This window comes from Bufo bufo, chromosome 9 (assembly GCF_905171765.1).
Source record: "Bufo bufo chromosome 9, aBufBuf1.1, whole genome shotgun sequence".
Lineage (NCBI taxonomy): Eukaryota > Metazoa > Chordata > Amphibia > Anura > Bufonidae > Bufo > Bufo bufo.
Window position 1 is genome coordinate 35,214,648 of NC_053397.1, and position 23,826 is coordinate 35,238,473.

At 50.6% G+C, this 23,826-nt stretch overlaps 1 protein-coding gene across 1 annotated transcript in view; it reads left to right on the forward strand.

Annotated features, from left to right (window-relative positions):
• The window catches only part of DENND6A (DENN domain containing 6A), a 54,749-nt gene extending 31,800 nt beyond the window's left edge, over window positions 1-22,949 (forward strand). Inside the window, exons 15-20 of the mRNA XM_040408693.1 lie at window positions 864-953; window positions 1,501-1,554; window positions 1,646-1,755; window positions 11,201-11,303; window positions 19,416-19,490; window positions 21,752-22,949. Of these exons, the coding sequence (XP_040264627.1) occupies window positions 864-953; window positions 1,501-1,554; window positions 1,646-1,755; window positions 11,201-11,303; window positions 19,416-19,490; window positions 21,752-21,883 (564 nt within the window). The 3' untranslated portion in view covers window positions 21,884-22,949. The remainder of the gene's footprint in view (window positions 1-863; window positions 954-1,500; window positions 1,555-1,645; window positions 1,756-11,200; window positions 11,304-19,415; window positions 19,491-21,751) is intronic.
• The last annotated feature ends 877 nt before the right edge of the window (window positions 22,950-23,826 follow it).

Sequence of the window (23,826 nt, forward strand, 5' to 3'; positions counted from 1 at the left end):
GATTGCAGGGTGGTCGTAGCCATGGAAATGAACAGTGTATAGTGTGATGGAAAACTGAATCAAGCCAACAAAGGAGGCAATATGGACACATACAATACATTAGTAAGTGCCTTGTATTAACCTTGTCTACATGATAAATGCCATTTACTGAAGTGAGAGAACCCCTTTATCATGTAGACAAGGTTAATACAAGGCACTTGCTAATGTATTGCGATTGTCCATATTGCCTCCTTTGCTGGCTTGATTCAGTTTTCCATCACATTATACACGGCTCGTTTCCATGGCTACGACCACCCTGCAATCCATCAGTGGTGGTCGTGCTTGCACACTATAGGAAAAAGCGCCAGCCTATGTGCTCCCCCACAGTCCTAGCCACCAGAGAGGCTGGTGCTTTTTCCTATAGTATGCAAACATGACCACCACTGATGGATTGCAGGGTGGGTGGTCATAACCATGGAAATGAGCAGTGTATAATGTGATGAAAAACTGAATCCAGCCAGCAATGTCGGTAATATGGACAATCACAATACATTGGGAAGTGCCTTGTATTACCCTTCTCTGCACGTAGAGTGGCCCCATCCATTTTGATTATTTTGGCACAAATTGCACCAGAATCCGTGACTCGTACACGGTGTCCCTGCAGAGTACAGCAGAGGATGACTTCTAGCACTCCCCATGTGTCCTGACCTGTTAGTATCTGATTGTATTTGGCCTAATGCTTCTAAAGTATGAGATACTAGGAATGTTTGAGCCACAGTGGACAAGCCGATCATACACTTGGTATTATATTTTTAGATATTACATTATACTTCTATAATATTTCATGGATCCTGATGTTCTTTTTATTTTTTTTGTTCTTGTAGGGAGTTCAGCAGAAGCGCCCGTCAGAAGCGCAGAATGCGATCCTCAGACGTTATTTCTTAGAGCTGACTCAGAGCTTCATCATTCCTCTGGTACGACGCTGAAAGTCCTGACTACTTTTCTTCTCTCTAAGGTCCCATGCACACCACCGTATCTGTTTTGCAGTCCGCAAATGGCGGATCCGCACAATGGTTATTTGTGGTCCCATTGTTTTCACTGGGTCCGCGCAGAACAGTTGATTTTCTGTGTGCTTTCCGCATCCATATGTCTGCTCCGCAAAGATGGAGAACATGTCCTATACTTGGGTGAAAACTGTGGACCATAGACCTATTGAAGTCAATGGATGCCTTATGGACCACATCTGTGATTTTTCTCGTGTGCATAGTGGCTTATACACATGTATCTATACAGATGGCACGCTCCTCTGAGTAGGAAGCATTTATGGGTACCCCATAGAGAGAACACTTCCTGATGCATGGATAAAATGATATCACTTGTATACTATTAGTCCTGAAAATGTGTGATGTACTAGAGGATTGACCCTGAGGAAGACTAGAGTAGGTTTTCTATTAGCTTGTGGTAGTTGTGTCCTGGATTGATCTGGAGACCCATGTAGTAATCTTCCCTATCCATCTGCAGGAACGCTATGTGGCCAGCCTGATGCCTCTACTGAAGAGCATCTCTGCATGGAAGGTCAGTGTCCTGGGTGCTAGAGCTTGGGAAACGATAAAATGTGTGTGTGTTGGTTGGATCTTTATATTGCCTCCACGTATTCCCTCTGCAGGGTCCTCCACAGCTTAAACCCTTCAGTCAGGAGGAGTTTATGAAGACGTTAGAGAAGACCGGACCTCAACTTACTTCTCGGTTAAAAGGAGACTGGATCGGCCTGTACAGGTGGTGATATAATGGCATCCTGATTCACAGACGCCATGAAACTTGGGTCACACAGTGCATTGCAGTTTTTAAACGTTTCTGGGGATGAAATGCCCTCAGTAGCGCTACATGTAAACTATGCAATTTAATGAAAAATGCCAGGATCCCTAGAAACACATTGTAGAGAAATTCATATTCACTTGTTGACCACCAGCGAGCCAATGCTACAAACACCTTAGGGTACTTTCACACTAGCGTTTTTCTTTTCCGGCACTGAGTTCCGTTCTAGGGGCTCAATTCCGGAAAAGAACTGATCAGTTTTATCCCCATGCATTCTGAATGGAGAGCAATCCGTCTAGGATGCATCCAGTTCAGTCTTTTTTACCAATCAGGCTTTTCAGAAAACCGTCATAGCATGTTGTATTTTTACCTCCGGCATTTTTCCCATTGACTTGCACTAATGCCGGATCCGGTGCCGTGTGTTCAGTCAAACCGTATCCGGCTTTTGCATGTTAAACCCGAAAAATGTGCAAAAAAAGGTAAAGTCCATAAATGGCGGATCCGTTTTTCCAATGCATTTTTTCATTGTGATCAGAATCCTGATCAGGATTCAAATGTAATCCATTTTCACACGTTTTTCCGGATCCGGCGGGCAGTTCCGGCGACGGAATTGCCCCCCGGATTCAAACAACGCTAGTGTGAAAGCACCTTTACCTAAACCTTGTGCATAAATCTAGCATTAAGGCCCTTTTTACACAGGCGGTAAATGTAAATGTGCTGCTGATCACCCAATGAACGAGCGAACGCTGTGAAAGAATCGTTCATGCTTCCGGCCAGGCCCCCGTTCTTCGCCCCGGACTTGCGGCCAGGCCCCCGTTCTTCGCCCCGGACTTGCGGCCAGGCCCCCGTTCTTCGCCCCGGACTTGCGGCCAGGCCCCCGTTCTTCGCCCCGGACTTGCGGCCAGGCCCCCGTTCTTCGCCCCGGACTTGCGGCCAGGCCCCCGTTCTTCGCCCCGGACTTGCGGCCAGGCCCCCGGTCTTCGCCCCGGACTTGCGGCCAGGCCCCCGGTCTTCGCCCCGGACTTGCGGCCAGGCCCCCGGTCTTCGCCCCGGACTTGCGGCCAGGCCCCCGGTCTTCGCCCCGGACTTGCGGCCAGGCCCCCGGTCTTCGCCCGCTCTGGATAGTGTCGCCACTTGAGAGATCCAGCACGCTCTTCCTGTAGTGCTGCACTGTGACCTAAAGTCCTCAGCATCAGATCAGGGAGCGGTGAGTGATACCAGTTCTAGCAGCGATACACTCACCGTTCCCTGTTCCTACTGTACAAATGAGGGCTTCCATCATGGAAGCACTCATTAGTATTCACTTCATAAGACACTTTGCCAATTTGCCTCCACTTTTGAGGGGAAAAGGTGCGTCTTATATAAAGAAAAATACAGTAAATGCAGCGCACGCCCCCGCTGACAATCAGGCAATTATTGTGAATCAACGGTTTGTTCCAAATATTTGCCTGGTCAGTCGGCCAGTGTAAAGGGACCTTTAAATGTGAGCTTTTAACACTTATAACCTTAACAAGTTATTCTCTTGCCAGCACTGTATGTAGTGAAGACATGCGCTTCGTGCCCATTAACCAGCCATCTGGTGCCCCTTTTTTTTTTTTTTTAAGATAACTGACTATCGTACATAAAGCAGACATTCAGTAAGTAATTTGCAATCAGAAGTCTGCAGATTGCTGTATACATTTATGACTCCCCATGGGATTGGCGGAGGAGCACTGATCTGTTCATCACACCATCTGTCAAACATGGAAGAGCAGAGCGTATTATGTCAGAAACCTGATCCATATTTAAAGTGAACCTGTCACATTAATGACATGTGGAAGCTTTATAGTTGTACATTGAGCATCAGGAACTATAGGGCCGGGGTCAGCAACTCCCATCATGTTCCATTCACTTAAAGAACCAAGATTAGCCAAGCAAGTGTGCATGCTGGGAGTTATACTTTCACAGCAGCTGGACTGCCGGAAGTTGCAGATCCCTTACATTAGAGGGTCTCCTAAGTGGTAGTGTGCTGCAAACATGGCGTGCAGTGGAGTAGTGGACAACCACTCTAAATACTTGTTTAATAATTTGTGATTTCTCGCCCATATTCCTTGGGGGACACAGGAAACCATGGGTATAGCTCTGCTCCCTAGGAGGCGTGACACTAAGTGAAAGCTGTAAGCCCCTCCTCCATCAGCTATACCCTTCAGCCTGGAGAGAGAGACTGCCAGTTTTTGCTTAGTGTCCAAGGAGGCAAGACACTCCCTGCTTAGGCAGGGTTGCTTTCCTATAATTTTTTATTTTTGCGTTATTTGTTGTTTTTAATTCGGTTTTTTTCTACTTACAGGGACAACAGAGGCGCACTAGACCCCTCTGTTTTCTCCCGGGGTTGAGTCGCGCCAGTGCCGGTAATACCGCACTGCCGCCTCCCCCACAGAAGACAAGGTGGACCAGGGCAGCCTCGCTCCCCTGCGTCCCGCCAGCTCAAGGGTCGCCCGCACGCCAAGTCCCTCCCCCGGCTTCCTGCCACTGCGGTGCCAGTGGCTGAAGGGGCGACCCTGCTGGATGGATTGAGGGCGAAGACAGCGTATGGTGAGAGTGGCTGCTCCAGCCTCCCCTTCCCTCCCTCCCACCGCTGCTACATCTCTCCGTGGTGTCCATCAACCCCCCCCCCTCCCCCATGGGCATATCGGGGCCGGCAACTTTACCGGCCATCATTTGGGGGGGACTTCGTTCTGGTGTTGCAGACCCAGGACAAGGTGGTTCTTAGGGGGGTGATTACCACTTCAACGGCAGGGCAGTCAGGGGGACGGCTGTATGAGGAGTCGTCACATTCAGGCGGGGGGCCGCTTACTTGGCGCGAACGGCACCTTTTCATGGCCGGCACTTCATCTACCTAGGGGGTTAAATCATTTTGCCGCGCGCGCGCGGCTCTGCTTCTCCTTCAGCGCGGCAAGGGGGGGGCGGAGCTTCCTACATGCGCTCCGCTACTTCCTGGTTCGTCGGGCTCCACATCTCAGGTGCTGCGTGGAACTCTCTCTGCCGTCCGATCCTGAAGTTATTCATCCCCGTGCCTGCCGCCTCTCCTCCACAGCCTCCCTTCAGTCTGCTGCCCTTGCTGTCTGCCGCTTGCATCATCTGGGTCTGGTAGGACTGTTAACCCCCTCCGTGCCACCAGTACTGTTACTTGGGTGTGATCCCCGTTTTTTCACCTGGGGTCTCCCACTTTAAGTGCAACTTTTTTTCCACCATGTCAGACCCTTCTGCAGCTGCCAAGCCTTGGTACCATGCCTGTACCGCTTGTAGGGAAGCCTTTCCCCGGGGGCAGTCTGATCCGCACTGTCCTGCATGCCGAGCTCCACCGCAGCCTCAGTCGCCCGCTGTGTCGCTCCCTGCTTCCTCTGACCCGCCTGACTGGGCTAGATCCCTGTCCCAGGCCGTGGAAAGCCTCACTCATGTCGTGGGCCGCCTAATAGACAGGCCGCCTACCCCGCAGGACGCCACTCTTACTGTCGCGCCCTCCGGGTCCATCGCTTCTGCCGCTGCGGCGGGTTCACCCTCTCTTAGTGACCCTTCCCGAGCTAGGCACTCTCAGAAGCGTTTTAGAGTAGAGCGAGCCTCCTCCTCGGATGCCTCCCTCTCCCCGCCACGCGTGCGCACTCAGACGGGCCTCTCCTCTCCAAAGGATTCGCTCTCTGAAGGTGAATTGGCGGTTTCAGATTTGGAAATGGACTCGGCCCTGCCGTCCAAGCTAGCCTCAGCGATGGGTCAACTCATCTCTGATATTCGTGACACCTTTAAGGTGCAAGATGACCCCCCTAGCTCTGACGCAGCTAGCGTCTCCTTTATCAGACCCAGGCAGGCCTCAAAAGTTTTTCCAATCCACTCTGATTTCTCCTCCGTGGTGTCTAAGGCTTGGGCTCGCCCGGACGCCCGTTTTGTCAACCCCAAGAAGCTGGACATTTGCTATCCTTTTCCGGCCGATGTCGTGGCCACCTGGTCGTCCCCACCCAAGGTGGACCCCCCTGTGGCCCGTTTGTCAAAGAACACGGCCATCCCTGTTCCCGACGGGTCCTCTCTTCAGTCAGCGGAGGACCGTCGCATGGAGACCCTTTCCAAGGGCATTTTTGCTGCCTCCGGTTCTGCCCTCAGACCGGTTTTTGCCTCTGCTTGGGCAGGTAAAGCAATTTCTGCTTGGGGTGCGCAGCTGGAGCAGGAGTTGGACTCGGACGTCCCCATCCAGGACCTACGTTCCTTGGCCCAGCTTATTATTCGGGCCGGGAATTTTGTTTGTGAGGCCTCCCTTGATGCGGGAGCCCTTATTGCACGCTCCTCCGCCCTGGCGGTTTCCGTCAGGAGGGAGCTCTGGCTGAAGGTTTGGAAAGCGGACGCTGCCTCCAAACGTTCCTTGGCGGGGCTACCGTTTGCGGGTTCCCGCCTTTTCGGGGTCCGCCTAGACGAGCTTATTTCGGAGGCCACGGGTGGTAAAAGCACCCATCTTCCTCAACCCCAAGCCAGGGGCGCCCCCCGCGGACGCCCCGGTGCGTCTCGTTTTCGGTCCTCCCGCAGGAACTCTGGGGCTCCCCCCGCAGCTGCCGCTTCGGCCCCTCTCCAGGATAAGCGTAGGAAGCCGTTTTTTCGGGCGCAGCCCTCCTGGCGCAGGCCGCAGGCTGCCCGCACACCCGCAGCAAAGCAGTCCTCTGCCTGAAGGCGCGCCCCCACCCACCCGGGTGGGGGGCCGGCTCCTCCTTTTCAGGGACGTCTGGATGGCTCACGTCTCCGACGCCTGGGCTCTCGAAATTGTGTCCTCCGGATACAAAATCGAATTTGCGTCCTTCCCTCCAGATCGGTTCTTTCGCTCCCGCCCGCCGCGGGACCCGAAAAGTGCGGCTGCGTTCTCCGCGGCTGTTCAAGCCTTACTGGACAGAGGGGTGATTACCCCCGTTCCTCTAGAGGAAAGGTTCCAAGGGTTCTATTCGAACCTCTTTGTAGTTCCCAAGAAGGGAGGTTCCGTGCGGCCCATTTTGGACCTCAAAAAGCTCAACCGTTTTCTCCTCCTTCGACGGTTTCGGATGGAGTCCCTCCGTTCCGCGGTGGCTTCCCTGGAGCGGGGAGACTTCATGTCTTCCATCGATATACAGGATGCCTACCTCCATGTTCCGGTAGCCCGGTGTCACCATCGCTTCCTCCGATTCGCCGTGGGGGACCTCCACTTCCAATTTGTCGCCCTTCCCTTTGGGCTGGCAACAGCCCCCCGGGTGTTCACCAAGGTCCTGGCCCCGGTTTTGGCCTTACTCCGTTCCAGGGGTGTTTTTCTGCTACCGTACTTGGACGATATCCTCATCAAGGCTCCATCCCTTTCTCAAGCGGTTGCCAGCGTGGATCTCACTCTAGAGACTCTGGCGAGGTTCGGTTGGGTCATCAACTTCCCCAAGTCCTCCCTTCCCCCCTCCAGACAACTGGTCTTCCTGGGAATGCTTTTAGACACGGGAGCGGCGGAGGTACGTCTTCCCTCGGAAAAACGATTGACCCTCCGCCGGGCGATTCGGGGTCTCCTTCTCCACCGTCGACCGTCCTTCCGCTTCTGCATGCGGGTCTTGGGGCAGATGGTTGCCTGCTTCGAGGCGATCCCATTTGCGCAGTTTCACTCCCGCCCTCTCCAACGGGCGATCCTCTCCTCCTGGGACAAATCGCCGCAGTCTCTGGATCATCCCTTCCATCTATCGCCTCCGGTGCGGTCATCTCTCCGCTGGTGGTTACAGTCCCCTCTTCTGGGCAGGTCCTTTCTGCCGCTCAACTGGTTGGTGGTTACAACCGATGCCAGTCTCTTGGGCTGGGGAGGCGTGTTTCCTCCCCGATCCGTCCAGGGCATTTGGTCTCCATCGGAGTCCAAACTCTCGATCAATGTCCTGGAGCTGAGAGCGGCCCTTCTGTCTCTGCGACACTGGACTCATCTGCTGAAGGGTCATCCAGTTCGTGTGCAATCGGACAACGCCACGGCCGTGGCATACATAAACCACCAGGGGGGCACTCGCAGCGCTGCAGCGATGCGGGAGGTCACCAGCATTCTCCGTTGGGCGGAAGCCCACGTCCCGGCTCTATCGGCAATTTTTATTCCAGGGGTGGACAATTGGGCGGCGGACTTCCTCAGTCGCACCACTGTCGACCTCGGCGAGTGGTCTCTTCACCCGGAGGTATTCGAGGCCATTTGCCTTCGTTGGGGCATGCCGGACGTGGACCTCATGGCCTCCAAGTTCAATCACAAGGTCCCCGCCTATCTGTCCAGGGCCAGGGATCCGGGAGCTTGCGGAGCCGACGCCCTCGTTCGTCCTTGGCGAGGCTTCGCGCGTCCGTACATATTCCCTCCCATCCCACTCCTGCCCAAAGTCCTTCGGAAGATCGCGGCGGAGGGCGTCTCAGTGATTCTGGTCGCTCCGGACTGGCCCCGCCGGTCTTGGTATGCCGACCTCATGCTGCTCCTGGCAGACGCGCCCTGGCCGCTGCCCGCCAGGGAAGATCTTCTCTCTCAGGGACCGATCTTCCACCCGCGTTTAAGGTCCCTACGTTTGACGGCGTGGTTGTTGAGACCACCGTCTTGACACGTAGGGGTTTTTCTGCGGACGTCGTCCGCACCATGATCCGTGCCCGCAAGCCGTCCTCGTCTAGGATCTATTATAGGACCTGGAGGACCTATTTGGGGTTCTGTGCCGATCTGGGGATTCCTCCGCTCCGCTTTTTTCTCCCCACTGTTTTGTCCTTCCTGCAGAGCGGACTCGCCCAAGGTCTGGGTCTTAGTTCTTTGAAGGGTCAGGTGTCTGCGCTGTCCATTTTGTTTCAGCGCCCACTGGCCCCCCTTGGTCCTGTCAAGACCTTCCTTCAGGGCGTGGCTCACGCGGTTCCCCCGTACCGCCCTCCGGTACCGCCCTGGGACCTGAACCTGGTTCTCTCAGCGCTCCAGGCTTCTCCTTTCGAGCCTCTGCGGACGGTTTCCTTGCGACTTCTGTCCTGCAAGGTTATTTTCCTTGTGGCCGTCACCTCTCTTCGGAGGGTGTCCGAATTGGCTGCACTCTCCTGTCTGGAACCTTTCCTAGTGTTCCACCAGGACAAGGTGGTCCTTCGTCCGGTCCCTTCCTTCCTTCCTAAGGTGGTCTCCGCCTTTCATCTGAACGAGGACATCGTTCTCCCCTCTTTGTGTCCTTCCCCTTCCCACCCCCGGGAGAGGGAGCTTCATCGCCTGGACGTTGTCAGGGCGCTCAAGGTTTACCTGGAGGTGACCAGCTCTTTCAGGCGTACTGACTCGCTCTTTGTGGTTCCGGAGGGGTCGCACAGAGGGATGGCGGCGTCCAAAGTTTCTATCGCCCGTTTGGTCAAGATGGCTGTTACTGAGGCTTATCTCGCCAAGGGCAAGGTTCCGCCCCTTGGTGTTACCGCTCACTCCACTAGAGCGATCGGAGCTTCCTGGGCTCAGAGGAATCGGGCTTCTACGGAGCAGATTTGCAAGGCGGCCACGTGGTCCTCCTTGCACACTTTCACCAAGTTCTACAGGGTGCATACTCATGCGTCGGCTGACGCTGCTTTAGGCCGTCTGGTGTTGCAGGCGGCAGTTGATTGATGCCTCTGGAGTTGGTCTAGTTGTTCTGGTCCCTCCCTTCTGGGACTGCTCTGGAACGTCCCATGGTTTCCTGTGTCCCCCAAGGAATATGGGCGAGAAAAGGAGACTTTTGTATTACTTACCAGTAAAGTCTCTTTCTCGCTCTTCCTTGGGGGACACAGCACCCACCCTTCATTTGGGTTTACAGTTGTGGTTCCGGCTTGGTTGCCCCCGTTGGGGCTTGACAGTTCTTTTTTTCCGGTTGGTGGTTATCTTTCACTACTTGGACACGCAACTGGTAGTCTCTCTCTCCAGGCTGAAGGGTATAGCTGATGGAGGAGGGGCTTACAGCTTTCGCTTAGTGTCACGCCTCCTAGGGAGCAGAGCTATACCCATGGTTTCCTGTGTCCCCCAAGGAAGAGCGAGAAAGAGACTTTACTGGTAAGTAATACAAAAGTCTCCTTTTGTGCAAGTAGCAGCCACCTTATAAAATGTCGGTGTAGTCTGTGGGCCACAAGCTGTAATAAAACAGACCGTTTCACCGGACAGAGTAACTGGGCAAAGGAGCAAAATTTTAAATTAAATTTGTTAAATGTGATTCAGCAAATGTCAGCCAAAATGGACTGTAAAGAGGACCCGCCACCTCTCCTGACATGTCAGTGTTAGTAACTACTTGCATACCCCATGAAATAACAATTCTGGAGCATCTATTCTTATGACTGTGTTGTGACATTTCTTTATTATTCCTGCTAGAATGAATGCATGAATTACTAGCCGTCTGCAATAAAAGTCCAAATGGGTGTTACCAGTTGTGGGGTGTGTCCCTGCATTGTCTGCCATTGGCCGCACTGATTGGATATTGTCAGACTGTGCAGGGACCCCCCCCAATAGGTAATACCCATCTGCACCTTCATTGCAAGCTGCTGGCAATTCATTTATAAACTTGTAGGAATAATAGAGGAATTTCACAACGTAGTCATCTGATAAGAAGCTACAGAGTTGTATTATTGGGAACGCGTGTAGTTGTTAAAACAGAAATGTTGGGGGAGACTACGGCTTCTCTTTAAAGCACCCTCAGAAATCTCAGACATGAGAGGCGCTGGTTTTGTGGGAAAATGTACCCTTTAATTTCCACGTATGGGCACATGAAGTGCACATTTTTGTAATGTAGTGTTAAAATGCTGCTTATAGCTGTTACAGAATGCAATGGTGAGGCGGGAGCAGGTGTCTTGCCTGGATGACCCTGTACACACTGTCACTAATCCCTCCTCACTGCCACCAGCATGAGCACTATGTAACTTTCCATAACCCTGGGTTCACACCTGAGCGTTCTGAAAGGAGCGCTCTGTATGCGCGATTGTACGGGCGTTTACAATCGCGCATACAGAGACAAGCGAACACTCATTGTCGCGCGTTCCCAAAAGTCTATGTACGGGAACGCGCGACAAAACGCCCCAAAGAAGCTCAAGAACTTGTTTAAGCGTCGGGCGTTTTACAGCGCTGTAAAACGCCCAGGTGAGAACCATTCCCATAGGGAAGCATTGGTTTCTCCTTGTTGAGCGTTTTACAGCGCGTAGGAACGCGCTGTAAAATGCTCAGGTGTGAACTTAGGGTAAGACTGCAGGTACACTTTAAAGAGGAGGTCCAGGCTTTTTAATATTGATGACCTACCCTAAGGATAAGTCATCAATATTAAAAAGCCCGGACAAGCCCTCTAAAGCAACTTCAGACTAATACCGCATGAACCGCATTTAACATTTTTGCAAGAAAGGAGCCTGCTATGTGTCAGTTTCTTTAATCCATTCCTCCATTTTTATTTTTTTTTCTTCCATGAAGACATTTTTTGAGATCACCCAACTTTGACGGCTGGTTTAGAGCTCGCAGAAAAGAAATGATGCAGAAGCTGGACGCTCTACAGCTAGAAGCACTTTGTAACGAGGTAATCTCGTCTGAATGCCTAATGCTGGCTGATTACGTATTTTACCGATTTTTAAAAACTATGTCCAGATGTTTTACATGCAGTAAGATGAGTCACTGTAGCCGAGATGCCTCTATCTCCTCACTTGGTTATCTCCCATCCACTTCATCCTGTTGTACATCACATGTCTCTTATCTCTACTCCTGGATCCACCCTCCCTTCCTGTCTTAAGAGGGAATGTGTTTCACATGCTGGGCAGCAGATGTTCAGTGAGTAGTACAGCAGAGCAATGCATCAGTGACTGATCTGTGATGTGTGTGACCTACCTTGCATATTATAATAGAGGTCTACGCAGGCATCTGTAAATAGAGCCAATGTCTGTGAGAGGGAGATGATTCATGGGAACTGTAGTCCATGACGTTGGCAATTCTACCCACAGCAAGCCCAGGCAGCATCAAAACAAAGGTGCTGGGCAAGATAAAATTAAATTAGATTCTGGGCTATGGTTGCATTGTGTAGTGGGCATTCAGGTACTTTTCTGTATTTTAAATCCGCATGGAAAACCCCTTAAGTAACACCATTTTTAATTCAGAACTTAAAATTTTGTGTAACAGAAAAGCATCTGGACACCCTCACAAATACAAGTTAAAGGCTATGGACACTTTCTGGAGCATTTTTAAATTACTGAATTCTACTTATTTTAGGCTAAAAATCATTTCTCGCTGGTATCATTGGGGGACACAGGACCGTGGGTATAGCTTGCTGCTGCCACTAGGAGGCGACACTAGGCTGAAAAAAGACTTAGCTCCTCCCCTGCAGGCTATACCTCCTCCAGCCTGGAGAGAGCATGATCAGTTTTTAGCTTAGTGTCGTAGGAGGCAGACCCCCTGCTCTGGCTGTTATTTTTTATTTTTCCTTTTAGGTTGAGGGTCCAGGGCTACTAAGAGCTCTGCATCCCCAGGGGGGGCTGACCGGTGACGCTTATTCCACCGCTCTGCCTCCCACAAGAAGACAAAGTGGACCAGGAGGGCTGGACCTTCCTGATCCCCCTAGCCATAGGGCCACCTGTTCCTACCCTTCAACCCGGTCCATGTCACTTGTGCCAGGGACTGAAGAGGTGGCTCTGCTGGTAGATGTCAGAAGGGTGAAGAACACAGATGAAGGCAGGTGAGTAGTCTGGAGTGGGTAAGTATCCTCAGCTCCCCCCTCCCCCATCCTCCCCCTTGGTCACCTCGTCATAAATGGAGGACATTCTTCTCTTAATGTGGGCCATTCCCCGGTGAGGGCCCCACATTATCTCAGCCCCTGATGTAGGTCTGGGCTTCTATCCACGTCTGGGGGCTTGGGTTCGCCAATCATAATCGGGGGGATCATCCAAGGGCGCATCTCTAACATTCTGCGGCCTCACCTTATCCGGCCTGCGGGGTGAGCACCCGCGGCCGGTATACATCCAGGGCGCTCGAGAGCGCCGCTCCGGACACTCCGCTTCCCGAAAATGTAGGCGCCAGCTTCTCTTCGGGCCTACCGGTACTCGGCCTGCGCGGTTTTTGCGGCCTGCGGCAGGTGGACACGAGCGGACACATCCGACCGCCGATTGAGAGGTAATCTGCCAAGTCCCTCTGTTGTACTGGTTGGCCATGCGCCGACTTTATGTCCCGGCTTTGCGGTCTACTAGGTTGCAACTTTCATTCCGATTATGGAGGGGGCTGGTTCGTCCTTCAGGCGTGAATTCTCCCCGACTAGCGGTCCCCCTCCCCAGGTGCCAGCTGAGCTCCGCCTTTGGTCCTCTAAGCTGGGTTAACCCTTCATGGTAAGCCGCATTTTTGCAGCAGGCACTGGATTATCCAGTGTCCCCTTTCTGCAGACCAAAGCCCTTAAGTTTAAAAAATTTAACCTCTTCCTGCCTCTTATTCATCTTGTGGGGGCATTACCGGTAGTCCTGCCCCCCTCAGCCCACATCACCGCACGACCATCCTGATGGTGTGATACCAGACTGGCCCATGTCCTATCCGGTCAGTGGAGGATTGCTCACAGTTCCCAATCCGCCATCCGGGGTCGTTTGGTTGATAAAGGACATCTGAAGAATTCCCAAACCACCCTTCTGGGTTGTCTGGTTGATATGCCACCACCTGTGCAATCCAGTGGAGGACCTCTGTAATTCCCAATCCAGGGCCGTTTGGTTGATGATACTCCACCTGCACAAATCCAGGGGAGCACATCTGAAGGATTCCCAATCCACCCTCCTAGGTCATTTGGTTGATAATTCTCCACCTGCGCAATCCAATGGGGGACCTCTTGAATTGCCTAATCCACTCTCCGGGGTCGTGGGTTGATTAAGTACTGCCCACTCAATCCAGTGAGCGGTCCTGTAGAGGTGCCGATTCCACCTCCTGGGTGGTTTGATTGTTATTTCATCACCGACACAGCCTGCATCTGCCATGGCTGATGCTGAGAGGTAGAACTGCGCATGAGCGGGCCAGAGCAGGACATGTTTCCTCCTCCCTTCCTCAATAAGGTGATATTCAGAACCCTCCCTTCCGGCAGGGGTTGGTTCTGAGGAAAGAGGGGGGGATCTGTTCTGCGGACTCTGATATAAATCCAGTTCAATTTTCTAGTATTGCATCCATACTGACCAGCTGTACTGATGGTATGCATTACCCCCTTCCTTAGGCGGCATTGCACCACTACTGGATAGGTGGACTGACTGCACTAGCACTGGTCTCAGTGCCAGCCATTTGCATCCGTACTTGATGGAATTGCCGTTCCACTGGGTACAGTACTGGCAGTATACATTAGCCTCTCTCTTAGGGGACGTCATGGCAATATCACTGGTGCAGTGTTTACCGTAAGCATTCCCCCCTTACATAGGTGGAGGAATTTCTCTTCCCACTGGGTACAGGACTGATCATATACATTACCCCCTTCCTTAGGGGCCTAATTCTCTACCAGTTCCTGCTGGGGGCATTACTCCCTGCCATAGGCGAGGTTCTTGTGCTAACTCAGGATACAGTACTTCCTGTATATTATTCTCCCTTTCATAGGAGGAGTAATTACACTTCCAATGAGTTCAGTGCTTACCGTAGGTATTTCCCCCCCCCCCCTCCATGGAGGGGCGATTACACTTCCATTGGATACGGTTCTGATTATCTCGCTACCCCCCTTCCTTGACCGGAGGAGTGCGCTACTACTGAATACTATTCAACAGTCGTGGCATTACCCCCTTCTACAACTAACGGGAATTCACTAAGCATCTTGCATGCTTTATTTCAACTAAGCCACGACACTAGATGCCTTGCCGTCTTTCAGGTGGGCCGTGGCAACAGTCGTCACTGTTGGTGCCTTGTACTCTTCATCTAGTGACATATGGATACTGCCATATTGTATCCTCCCTTTTCTTCCGGTGCTGGTTGGGGGCGCAGATGTGTCGTCCTTGTGCCACCACTCTTCCTTATCTAGGTGAGGGTGTTTTGCTGACAATCTGCAATGGCAACTACAGAGTGTTCTTCTAAGCAGGGGAAGCTTTCACACTAGGGCCGGAGATCGTAGTCGCGGCAGTGGGACAGCCCCTCGGGTAAGGGTTCTACCCTGCCACTGCTTCAGCGGTCGCTCCGGTTCAGCCCCCTTTATTCACAGAGTACCTCAGGATGGCTCTACTTAACTGAGACACCATGGTACCATGCTACTTCTGGGTATCCTTAGGCCTCTCCCTCGATTTTTCGCTGGCGGAGCATGCTGTAGCTCTTACTGTACAAGGGGTATTTGCACCCCTACTGCATACTAGGGTTCATACTGCACAGTTCCTTCGTCAGATGACGGTTTCTACTGACTCTGGAATCCGTATCCTCCACGGTGCGGCCTCAGCCAGAGTATGGCGTTAGCATTACTCTTGTGGCTTCCCTTGTCCGGGCTCCTCCTCAGGCGGTGTATTGCATTACCAAGAGATTCTGTAGAGTGCCAGTCTCTTATGGCAATGGGCTTTAGCCCTGGCCTCTTAATGGTCTATACTACTGTTAATTGACCGTTGCCCTGACAACTGTTGTTCTGGTGACGTCAACTCTGGCTTTGCATTGACGTACATGCCATACCTATCAGCACCTTACTTTGGGTGCGCTCTTCGGGGTAGCTGAGTCCCTGCGGCACTTGTCTACCACTACAGTGATACCTTTCCTCAGATATGATTACTGTCTGTGTCTCCTCAAGCCATTGGTGGTCTTTCCTTTCACTGCTCATTCCGGGGATGGACTACGGGTCCCCCCCACGCCGGGCAGGGTGGTTGTCTTCACGCCTTGCCACCACTGGTGGGGGTTTCGTTCCTGGAACGGGACACCCTTTTCTTTCCTGTCCTTCCTCTAGCTGGATATGGCTGGGCATCTTCCCCTTCGATCTACTCGACCGGTAGCACTGGGTTGTACGGCTAGAAAATCCAGAATCTATTCTTTTCCACGAGGAGTATTCTCGTTTCTTGGTCATCTGCCCGTCCAGGCAGTGTCTCCGCATGGTCAATATATATCACTTATGGGGCTTTCCATCACCGGTGATGCTCACCTCGTTTTTTGCTTCTACCTTTATCCGAGGTATTGGTTCTTTGGCCTGCAGATGGGCACGCCTGGCTCAGGAATTTTTTTCTCAGTAGTTTCTCAAGCAGCTTCTCTCGCTAGAAGTCTCACCACAAGCCCGAAGGCTCTAGGGGCATTAGTCTACCAAGTTACCGCTTTCTCAGGGGTGTCCTTTTAACCAGAGGAGGACCCTGCGGACCTGGATTTTGGTTCTGCTTCCACAGTTGTGGCCAGCAGCCAGCTTCGTCCCAGCCACCTCTGCGATTTCTTCTTTTCTGGGACTTCTTCTTCTCCTTTTTTATTTCTAGAAGAGAAGAAACGCTGAACTTTACGTCGAGCGGTCATAAGCAATATTTAGGTTTCAGCAATTTTGCTAAATATTGCTTATGACCGGTTATGTTAGTGCGCCCTCTAAGGTCCACGCGCTCGACGTAAAGTTCAGCATTTCTTCTCTTCTACCGTTACCCGAGCGGTGGCTTCTGCCCAAGGCGATCGGACGAATCTAGGCTGCACCAACCGTTGCAATTCTCTTCTTTTGGCCTTCATTGTGGTTGCGCCCAATTGGTGCAACCGCAATAGGTGAGCAAACCATCTCTTATAGTAGGATTTTAATTTACTGAACATACTTGCCCTATGAGCGCCTTTCTCTATCCTATTCGCCACCATTTGCTTTTTATTTCTAGGAAGGCGGCATTCCGGGTGGCGGGATCTTCCACCCGGCGGCTTTCCGAGTTGATGGCGCCTTCTTGTACGTACATTTTTCCATGTCATCTACATCCAGGGTTAGGGCCAGGTACCTGGTTTCGTCCAGACGACCGATGGGTCTTTTGTTGGCGTTTCAGTGAGGAACATGTCCCCTCTCTGTGAGTCTTCTTCCCCTCTTGTTATTCTGGGAAGGTGGCATTCCTGGGGGCGGGCTTTTCCACCCAACGAATTTGGGAGTTGGGAGTACCTTTCTTGTAAGTACGTTTTTCTTATCAGGTACTCGCATAAGGCAGTGCTCCGCCCATTACCTTCTTTTTGCTGACGGTAGTCGAGGCCTTCCGCGTCGACAGGACATAGTTTTCCCATCTTTTTCCTTCTCCCTCACACTCGAGAGAGTGAGCTCTCCATCAGAATGTATTCGAGCTCGGAAGTTTGCTTGTCCATGACTAGCTCTTCCGCCGTGCAGATTTTTACCTGGTCATTCCTGGAGGTCCTTGGAAGTGCTCGATGGTCTCCAAGGGGTGTTCCAGGTGGATCCGTTGGCGACTGCTTAGGCATTCCGCTCCCGGGGCAAGACACTGCTCAGCGGAGTTCGGGACACTGCTCAGCTCTTCAGGGGGATACATTTTTCACCCTGCATCAGCTTCGCGGTTGTGTACGGCAGCGCCTTGGTCTTCCTGGCGCACGTTCTCCAAGCTTTTTTGCCAGGTGCCTCCTAGGCATCGCCAGTGCGGCTCCGGGCTTCCGGGTCTCGCAGGCAGCAGTGCATTTAGCATTCTCGTGAGTGCTATTCCATGGGCGTGAATCTTTTTCCCTCCCCGTGGACTGCTTTAGGACGTCCCACGGTCCTGTGTCCCCCAATGATACCAGCGAGAAAACGAGATTTTGTGAAACTCACCTGTAAAATCTCTTTCTCGCGGGGTTCATTGGGGGACACAGCACCCACCCAGTATTTATTATGGTTGCATTCTCCTTTACTTGGCATATGTTTTCTACTGCTCCTACTGCTTGTGCACAAACTGACATGCTCTCTCCAGGCTGGAGGGGGTATAGCCTGCAGGGGAGGAGCTAAGTCTTTTTTCAGCCTAGTGTCGCCTCCTAGTGGCAGCAGCAAGCTATACCCACGGTCCTGTGTCCCCCAATGAACCCCGCGAGAAAGAGAGATTTTACAGGTGAGTTTCACAAAATCTCGTTTTTTTCAATTGGTGTTTGTTACAAATTTCCAGTCATTTTCCCAGTATAATGGTGCAATCTGTGTATTTGCAGAGCAGCAGGGTTCTGTGTTTATATTAAATCCCATCATCTGACGGCTCATTTGAATCCCTTATCTGTGATCTCCTAAAGCTCAGAAACACTTAATTAAGCCATATTCTGAGTAGTCATCTCTTCTGGATGACAGGACTGGAGGTAAACAGACACTGACGGTCTGCAGATACATTCTCAATTGACCCGTGTAGTACAAGAACTACTGGAAATTTTTATTAAAGACCAATTGAAAAAAGATATTTTTAGCCCAAAATGAGTAGAATGCATTAATAAAAAATGGTGTAGATAGCCTTTAGGCTAGGGCTGCAGGGTGACATTTTGTCTCAGTATTGTCGCGCAACATTTTTTATGATGCTAGTCTATGGTGTCACACTGCGACATACCGTGACTGTGACGCGACAGTCGCAAAAAAACCATCCTAGGTGGATTTTTGTGCGACTGTCGTTTCGCCGTGCTACTCCATAGACTAGCATTCTAAGGCTACTTTCACACTACCGTTCAGAGCGTGTCCGTCTGATATCTGCACAGAACGGATCCGTCTGCATTATATTGTAGAAAAATTTCTAAGTGTAAAAGTAGCTTCAGACGGATCCGTCCAGACTTTACATTGAAAGTCAATGGGGGACGGATCCGTTTGAAGATTGAGCCATATTGTGTCATCTTCAAACGGATCCGTCCCCATTGACTTACATTGTAAGTCTGGACGGATCCGCTTGCCTCCGCACGGCCAGGCGGACACCCGAACGCTGCAAGCAGGAGGCTGAACGCTGCCAGACTGATGCATTCTGAGCGGATCCGCATCCACTCAGAATGCATTAGGGCAGTACGGAAGCGTTCGGGGCCGCTTGTGAGCCCCTTCAAACGGAGCTCACAAGCGGACACCCGAACGCTAGTGTGAAAGTAGCCTAAAATATGTTGCACGACACATGTAGCCCTAGCCTTAAGTCCATTGCTAAAAGATTGTAGATTTTGCTAGGGACCGGCTGTATCTTTTTGGTGTTGTGTAAACAAAAAACAGGAGGGTAGACAATAAACCCTGGCAACGGGTATTGCCGGAAGCCTCAATTACACGACCTTGATTCACGGACGTGTGCAGTACGTGTTCTTCACAGACAGCACACGTACCCGTTCATTTTAATGTGTGTATTTACACATCTGTGTTTTAGCACGGTCCGTGGGTCCGTCTCTTTAGCACAGATACATGCTCTATTTTGTCCGTGTTCACGGATCCATCCTGCCCATTATAGTCTATGGATCCGTGCAAAACATGAATGCCTTCCATGTTTCACGGACCATTAGGAGTAGATGTAATGAAAATAAATTTTGATCTGTACAGTGTCCGTGAAACACGGATGACACACGGAGAGCAAAATACAGACACATGGACCAAACCTGTATCCTTTACGGACATCTTCACGGATGAATCACTGACTATCTTACATCACGGACATGTGAATGAGGCTTAACACGCGTGGCCCTTACATATACACTTTATTATTCATTAGGGACTCTTAACTCCTATTTATTTTGGTTGATTGCCGTTTGAAGTTTATTCTTACTCTATGGGTATCGAGTTGTCATTACTTTGTATCATTTTTTTTTTTAGGATTTGCTCATCTGGGTGCAGAAACACACGGAAGTGGAATCTGTGGATTTGGTGTTAAAGCTTAAAAATAAACTGGTTAGTAGTTGCTAGTTAGTAGCTGCACCATGTTCCCTTATTGAGACCTATTATGGGGTTAATGGAATTGTATAATTCCATTAACCCCATAATGACTGACCCTTTAAAGGCGTTTTCAAGGAGTATAATATTGAAGATGTAGCCTGAATATCTTGATCGGTAGGGTTTCGGCTCCTGGCACCGCCACCTGTCGGCTCCGGTGAACGCTGCGGCCTCATCCTAGGCCAGTGATGTCGCATTCATCGGTCACATGGCCTATACATGAACAGGCCTGGGCTGCAATACCAAGCACAGCCGCTGTCCAATGTACAGCGCTCTGCTCTGATTTGCTGTGAGGAGGCCGAAGCACTCGCCAGAATGCTGCAGCCTCTTGAAACAGCTGATCTGTGGCGGTGCCGGACCTTCACTGATCAGATATTGATGAGGATAGGTCATCAGTATTCTGCTCCTGGAAAACCCCTTTAAATCTATCCTATCCATGCCTGTAATAGCAAGAACAGCACCATTATAGCTATTTACAATACCTAGTGCTTATTAAAGCCGGGCACAGGCAGCCACAATATCGCAGCATTTTATTTTACATTATGGATGTACCGATTGGACTCGCCTCAGTTCTACAAAACGAACTTGGGTAACTTTAGAACCCCCTGATTATCTAAGTTTGGTTCAGGAGAACTGCAGGTAGACCGCAGCAGTCTGAACCTAGCCTTCAAGGAGTTGTCCAAGAATGACAACTGATCACCTACACATAGGTTAGGTGACAAGTGTCTGATCAGTGGGGGCCCAATTGCTGGGACCCCCATCAATCACCAGAACTGGGTTCCCATGACCCCTATTTGGATACAGCAGTGGTCAAGCATGTGCACTGCCGCTGTGGCATTGCTGACTATAGCAGAATTCAGTATGCGCCGGTTATCTTCAACAGTCCCATAGAGTGTTAATGGAGCAGCGCTGCGTCAGTTTGACCGCCGCCCAATCCACAGGACCCCCTTTCTTGTCATCAATGGGGATCCCAGCAGTCGGACCCCCACCATAAGACATATGGGCTCTCTTGACATGCCTGTTTTAGTAAATGCTTGTATTTCCCAGAAATTCTTTCGTTTTCTTAGAACTCTGTATTGTGCTGTGCCTCTGTTATTCTTCCTGGAAATATATAACTTAAATGACAGATGACTATTAGCATTGCTCTTCTTAAAGGGGTTGTCTCATCTCACACATTGGTGATATATCACTAGGATATGCCACCAATGTCTAATAGGTGCAATTGAAGGAGGGCAGACAGTGTGTGCGCTGCTGCCCTCCATTCATTTTTACGAGAGTGCCGAAAATAGCTGAGCGGTGTGCTCGACTATTATCGGCAGTCCCATAGAAATGAATGGAGCGGTGGACGCTCTTGCACGATTCGCTCTCCTATACTTTTTGGATAGGTGTGAGTCCCAGAGATGGTACCCGCACCTATCAGACATTGGTGGCATATCCTAGAGATATGCCAGCAATGTGTGAGATGGGCCAACCCCTTTTAATGGAGTGTGTATCTCTATGTTATTAATACTACCCAATCGGTAGTTACTGTGTAAGACCAACGTTATTAGGCTTCTTTCACACTGACGTTAGGCTGTTCCGGGCAGTGGTTTTTGTCTGGCCGTCCCTCGGCATGTTTGTATCTCCCGCCCGTCCCCATCATGGTGCATGCGGCTGGGGCGGACTTCCGGCAGCACATGTGTGCAAACGTTAGTATGGATTCGGCAGGCTGTTCCCCTGCCGGACAAGCCTAACGCTATTGTGAAAGAAGCCTTAGCAAGCGGAATTGTAATGTCCATTTGTCAATTTAATCAAAAGTTTCCAGGGAGAATAACAGAATTCTAGGGAAAGATATTCCAAAATGTAGTATTTACTAAAATTGACATGTCGGGAAAGGTCACAGGAGTTGCCCCATATGCCATAATTGAGATATTGGGGGTTCGCCTGGCCTGTTTCCTCCAGGTGCCAGGTAAGGTGTGATACATTCCGAAATATTCCCCCTTCTAAATAATGTTATCTCCAGCATAGGGGCAGTAACTTTACACGGGTGATTGTGCATGAATGAATCACTACATCACAGTCTGGTGTCAACCGCTGGAGAACACTAGATTTATACATTGTAGGTCCTGGGGGAAATTAGGATTTTGGAAGTTGTTCTTCATTGTAGGTGTTTTCCCAAATGACAGTTTATGGATCATTTCCCTTCTGAACCTGGAACTAATCATCGTTGCCGTTGACAGGCCTTCGCACGGAAAGAGCTGCTCCCTGTAAGTACAGAGACGTTACAGAAGCTACAAGGACAGGTGGACACCATCATTCTGGAACTGCCTGAAGACTTGCAAGAGATCTTGCTGAAAACCACCAGCTCATGACTCGCGTGGGGTCAAGGCAATAAGACATTGAAGAACTGAATGAGTCCGGCATTCTACAGCCAGGCATCATTCAGTACTATGGTGACTCCACCATAGGTCAGTGCCCTGCAGGTCCTCCAGGTGTGAGGCTGGAGGCCTCTTTACTACTGTACCTACAGCAGAATCCATAGCTGATATTTTTATAATGTTGTGCTACAGACTCATTTGTGGACACAGAGGAAAGCGAAATCATGTCTGACCATGAAATATTAGTGAAATCTGAATCATGAAATTTTTAAGACCTTCCTTTCCAAGAGGGAAAGCGAGAGCTTTGTTACCAGCTTTATGCACTTAAAGGGGTCCCGGGACTTTAATATTGATTGCCTGTTGTTAGCATAGATCATGAATATTAGATTGGTGGGTGTCCGAACCCTGGGGCCCCAGCTAATCACCTGTTTGCAGGGGCCACAGTGCTTGGGACCAGGCACAGCTCTGGTCTGGATACTGCAGCTTTCAAGAGGAACGGATATCAACATGCGGCATTAACTCCTTGTCCACTTTTGTGTTTTTTTTTTTTACCAATTGAGATATTGGGGTTCTATAGTCTGCGTGCATAACGTCTAAGTACACTAAGCTAAAATCTGATCAGGGTAGTCAGTTACCCCACTAGTAGTGCCTATAGTCACATATAAAAGCATGTGACTGGATACCAAAAAGGTAGACCGGGCATCATTCTGGATCTCCTGTCCACTCTCCTCACACTTTTTTGGAGAAAGAGCTTGTGATCCCCATGACGTAACCATTCTGGGGCATCTTTTCTTCAGAGTCTGTGTTGTGCTGTTCCTCCTGTTATTCTTCCTGGACACGTATGACTAACGGTCCATTCACACGTCCGTGGTGTATTGCGGATCCGCAATACACCCGGCCGGCACCCCCATAGAACTGCCTATTCTTGTCCGCAATTGCGGACAAGAATAGGACATGTTCTATTTATTTATTTATTTTTTCGGAGCCGGAGACCGGAAGTTCTGGGTTGCGCTCTGGAAATGCGGATGTGGACAGCACACTGTGTGCTGTCCTCATCCATTCCTGCCCCATAGGGAATGAATGGATCTGGACCCGTTCCGGATAATTGCGGAACGGGTGCGGACACATTCTACGGACGTGTGAATGGACCCTTAAGCTACTTTCACACTAGCCTTTTGGCTTTCCGTTTCTAAGATCCGTTCAGGGCTCTCACAAGCGGTCCAAAACGGATCCGCTCAGAATGCATCAGTTTGCCTCCGTTCAGTCACCATTCTGCTCTAGAGGCGGACACCAAAACGCTGCCTGCAGCATTTTGCTGTCCGCCTGACGAAGCGGAGCCAAACGGACACACAATGTAAGTCAATGGGGACGGATCGTTTCTCTAACACAATCTGGCACAATAGAAAACGGATCCGTCCTCCATTGACTTTTAATGGTGTTCAAAACGGATCCGTCTTGGCTATGTTACAGATAATACAAACTGATCCGTTCATGGCTATAGAAGACATAATACAATCGGATCCGTTCATGACGGATGCATGTGGTTGTATAATTGTAACGGTACCTTTTTTGCAGATCCATGACTGATCCGCAAAAAAAACACTAGTGTGAACTTAGCCTAAGACAACTGGGCGTTAACATTGAATGTGTAGGTGCATGCACCCAGTTATTAATTTATTCATACTTTTTCAGGAGAATGGGACAGCGCTACAAAAATGCACCAGAATTTTAATTTTATGAAGAGTAAAAGTATTTGCTAAAACGGACTTGTCATGAGAGCTGGCGGATCCTTCGTTTTCAGCAAAATTTGATATGTCCTAAAGATCAGTGGTGGTCTGAGCGCTGAGACCTTCACTGATCCCTAGAACAAGGAGAAAGGAGAGCTCCCATATCTCACACTCTCCTCGCTGCGGAGGAAGAAGCGAGATGGACTTAAA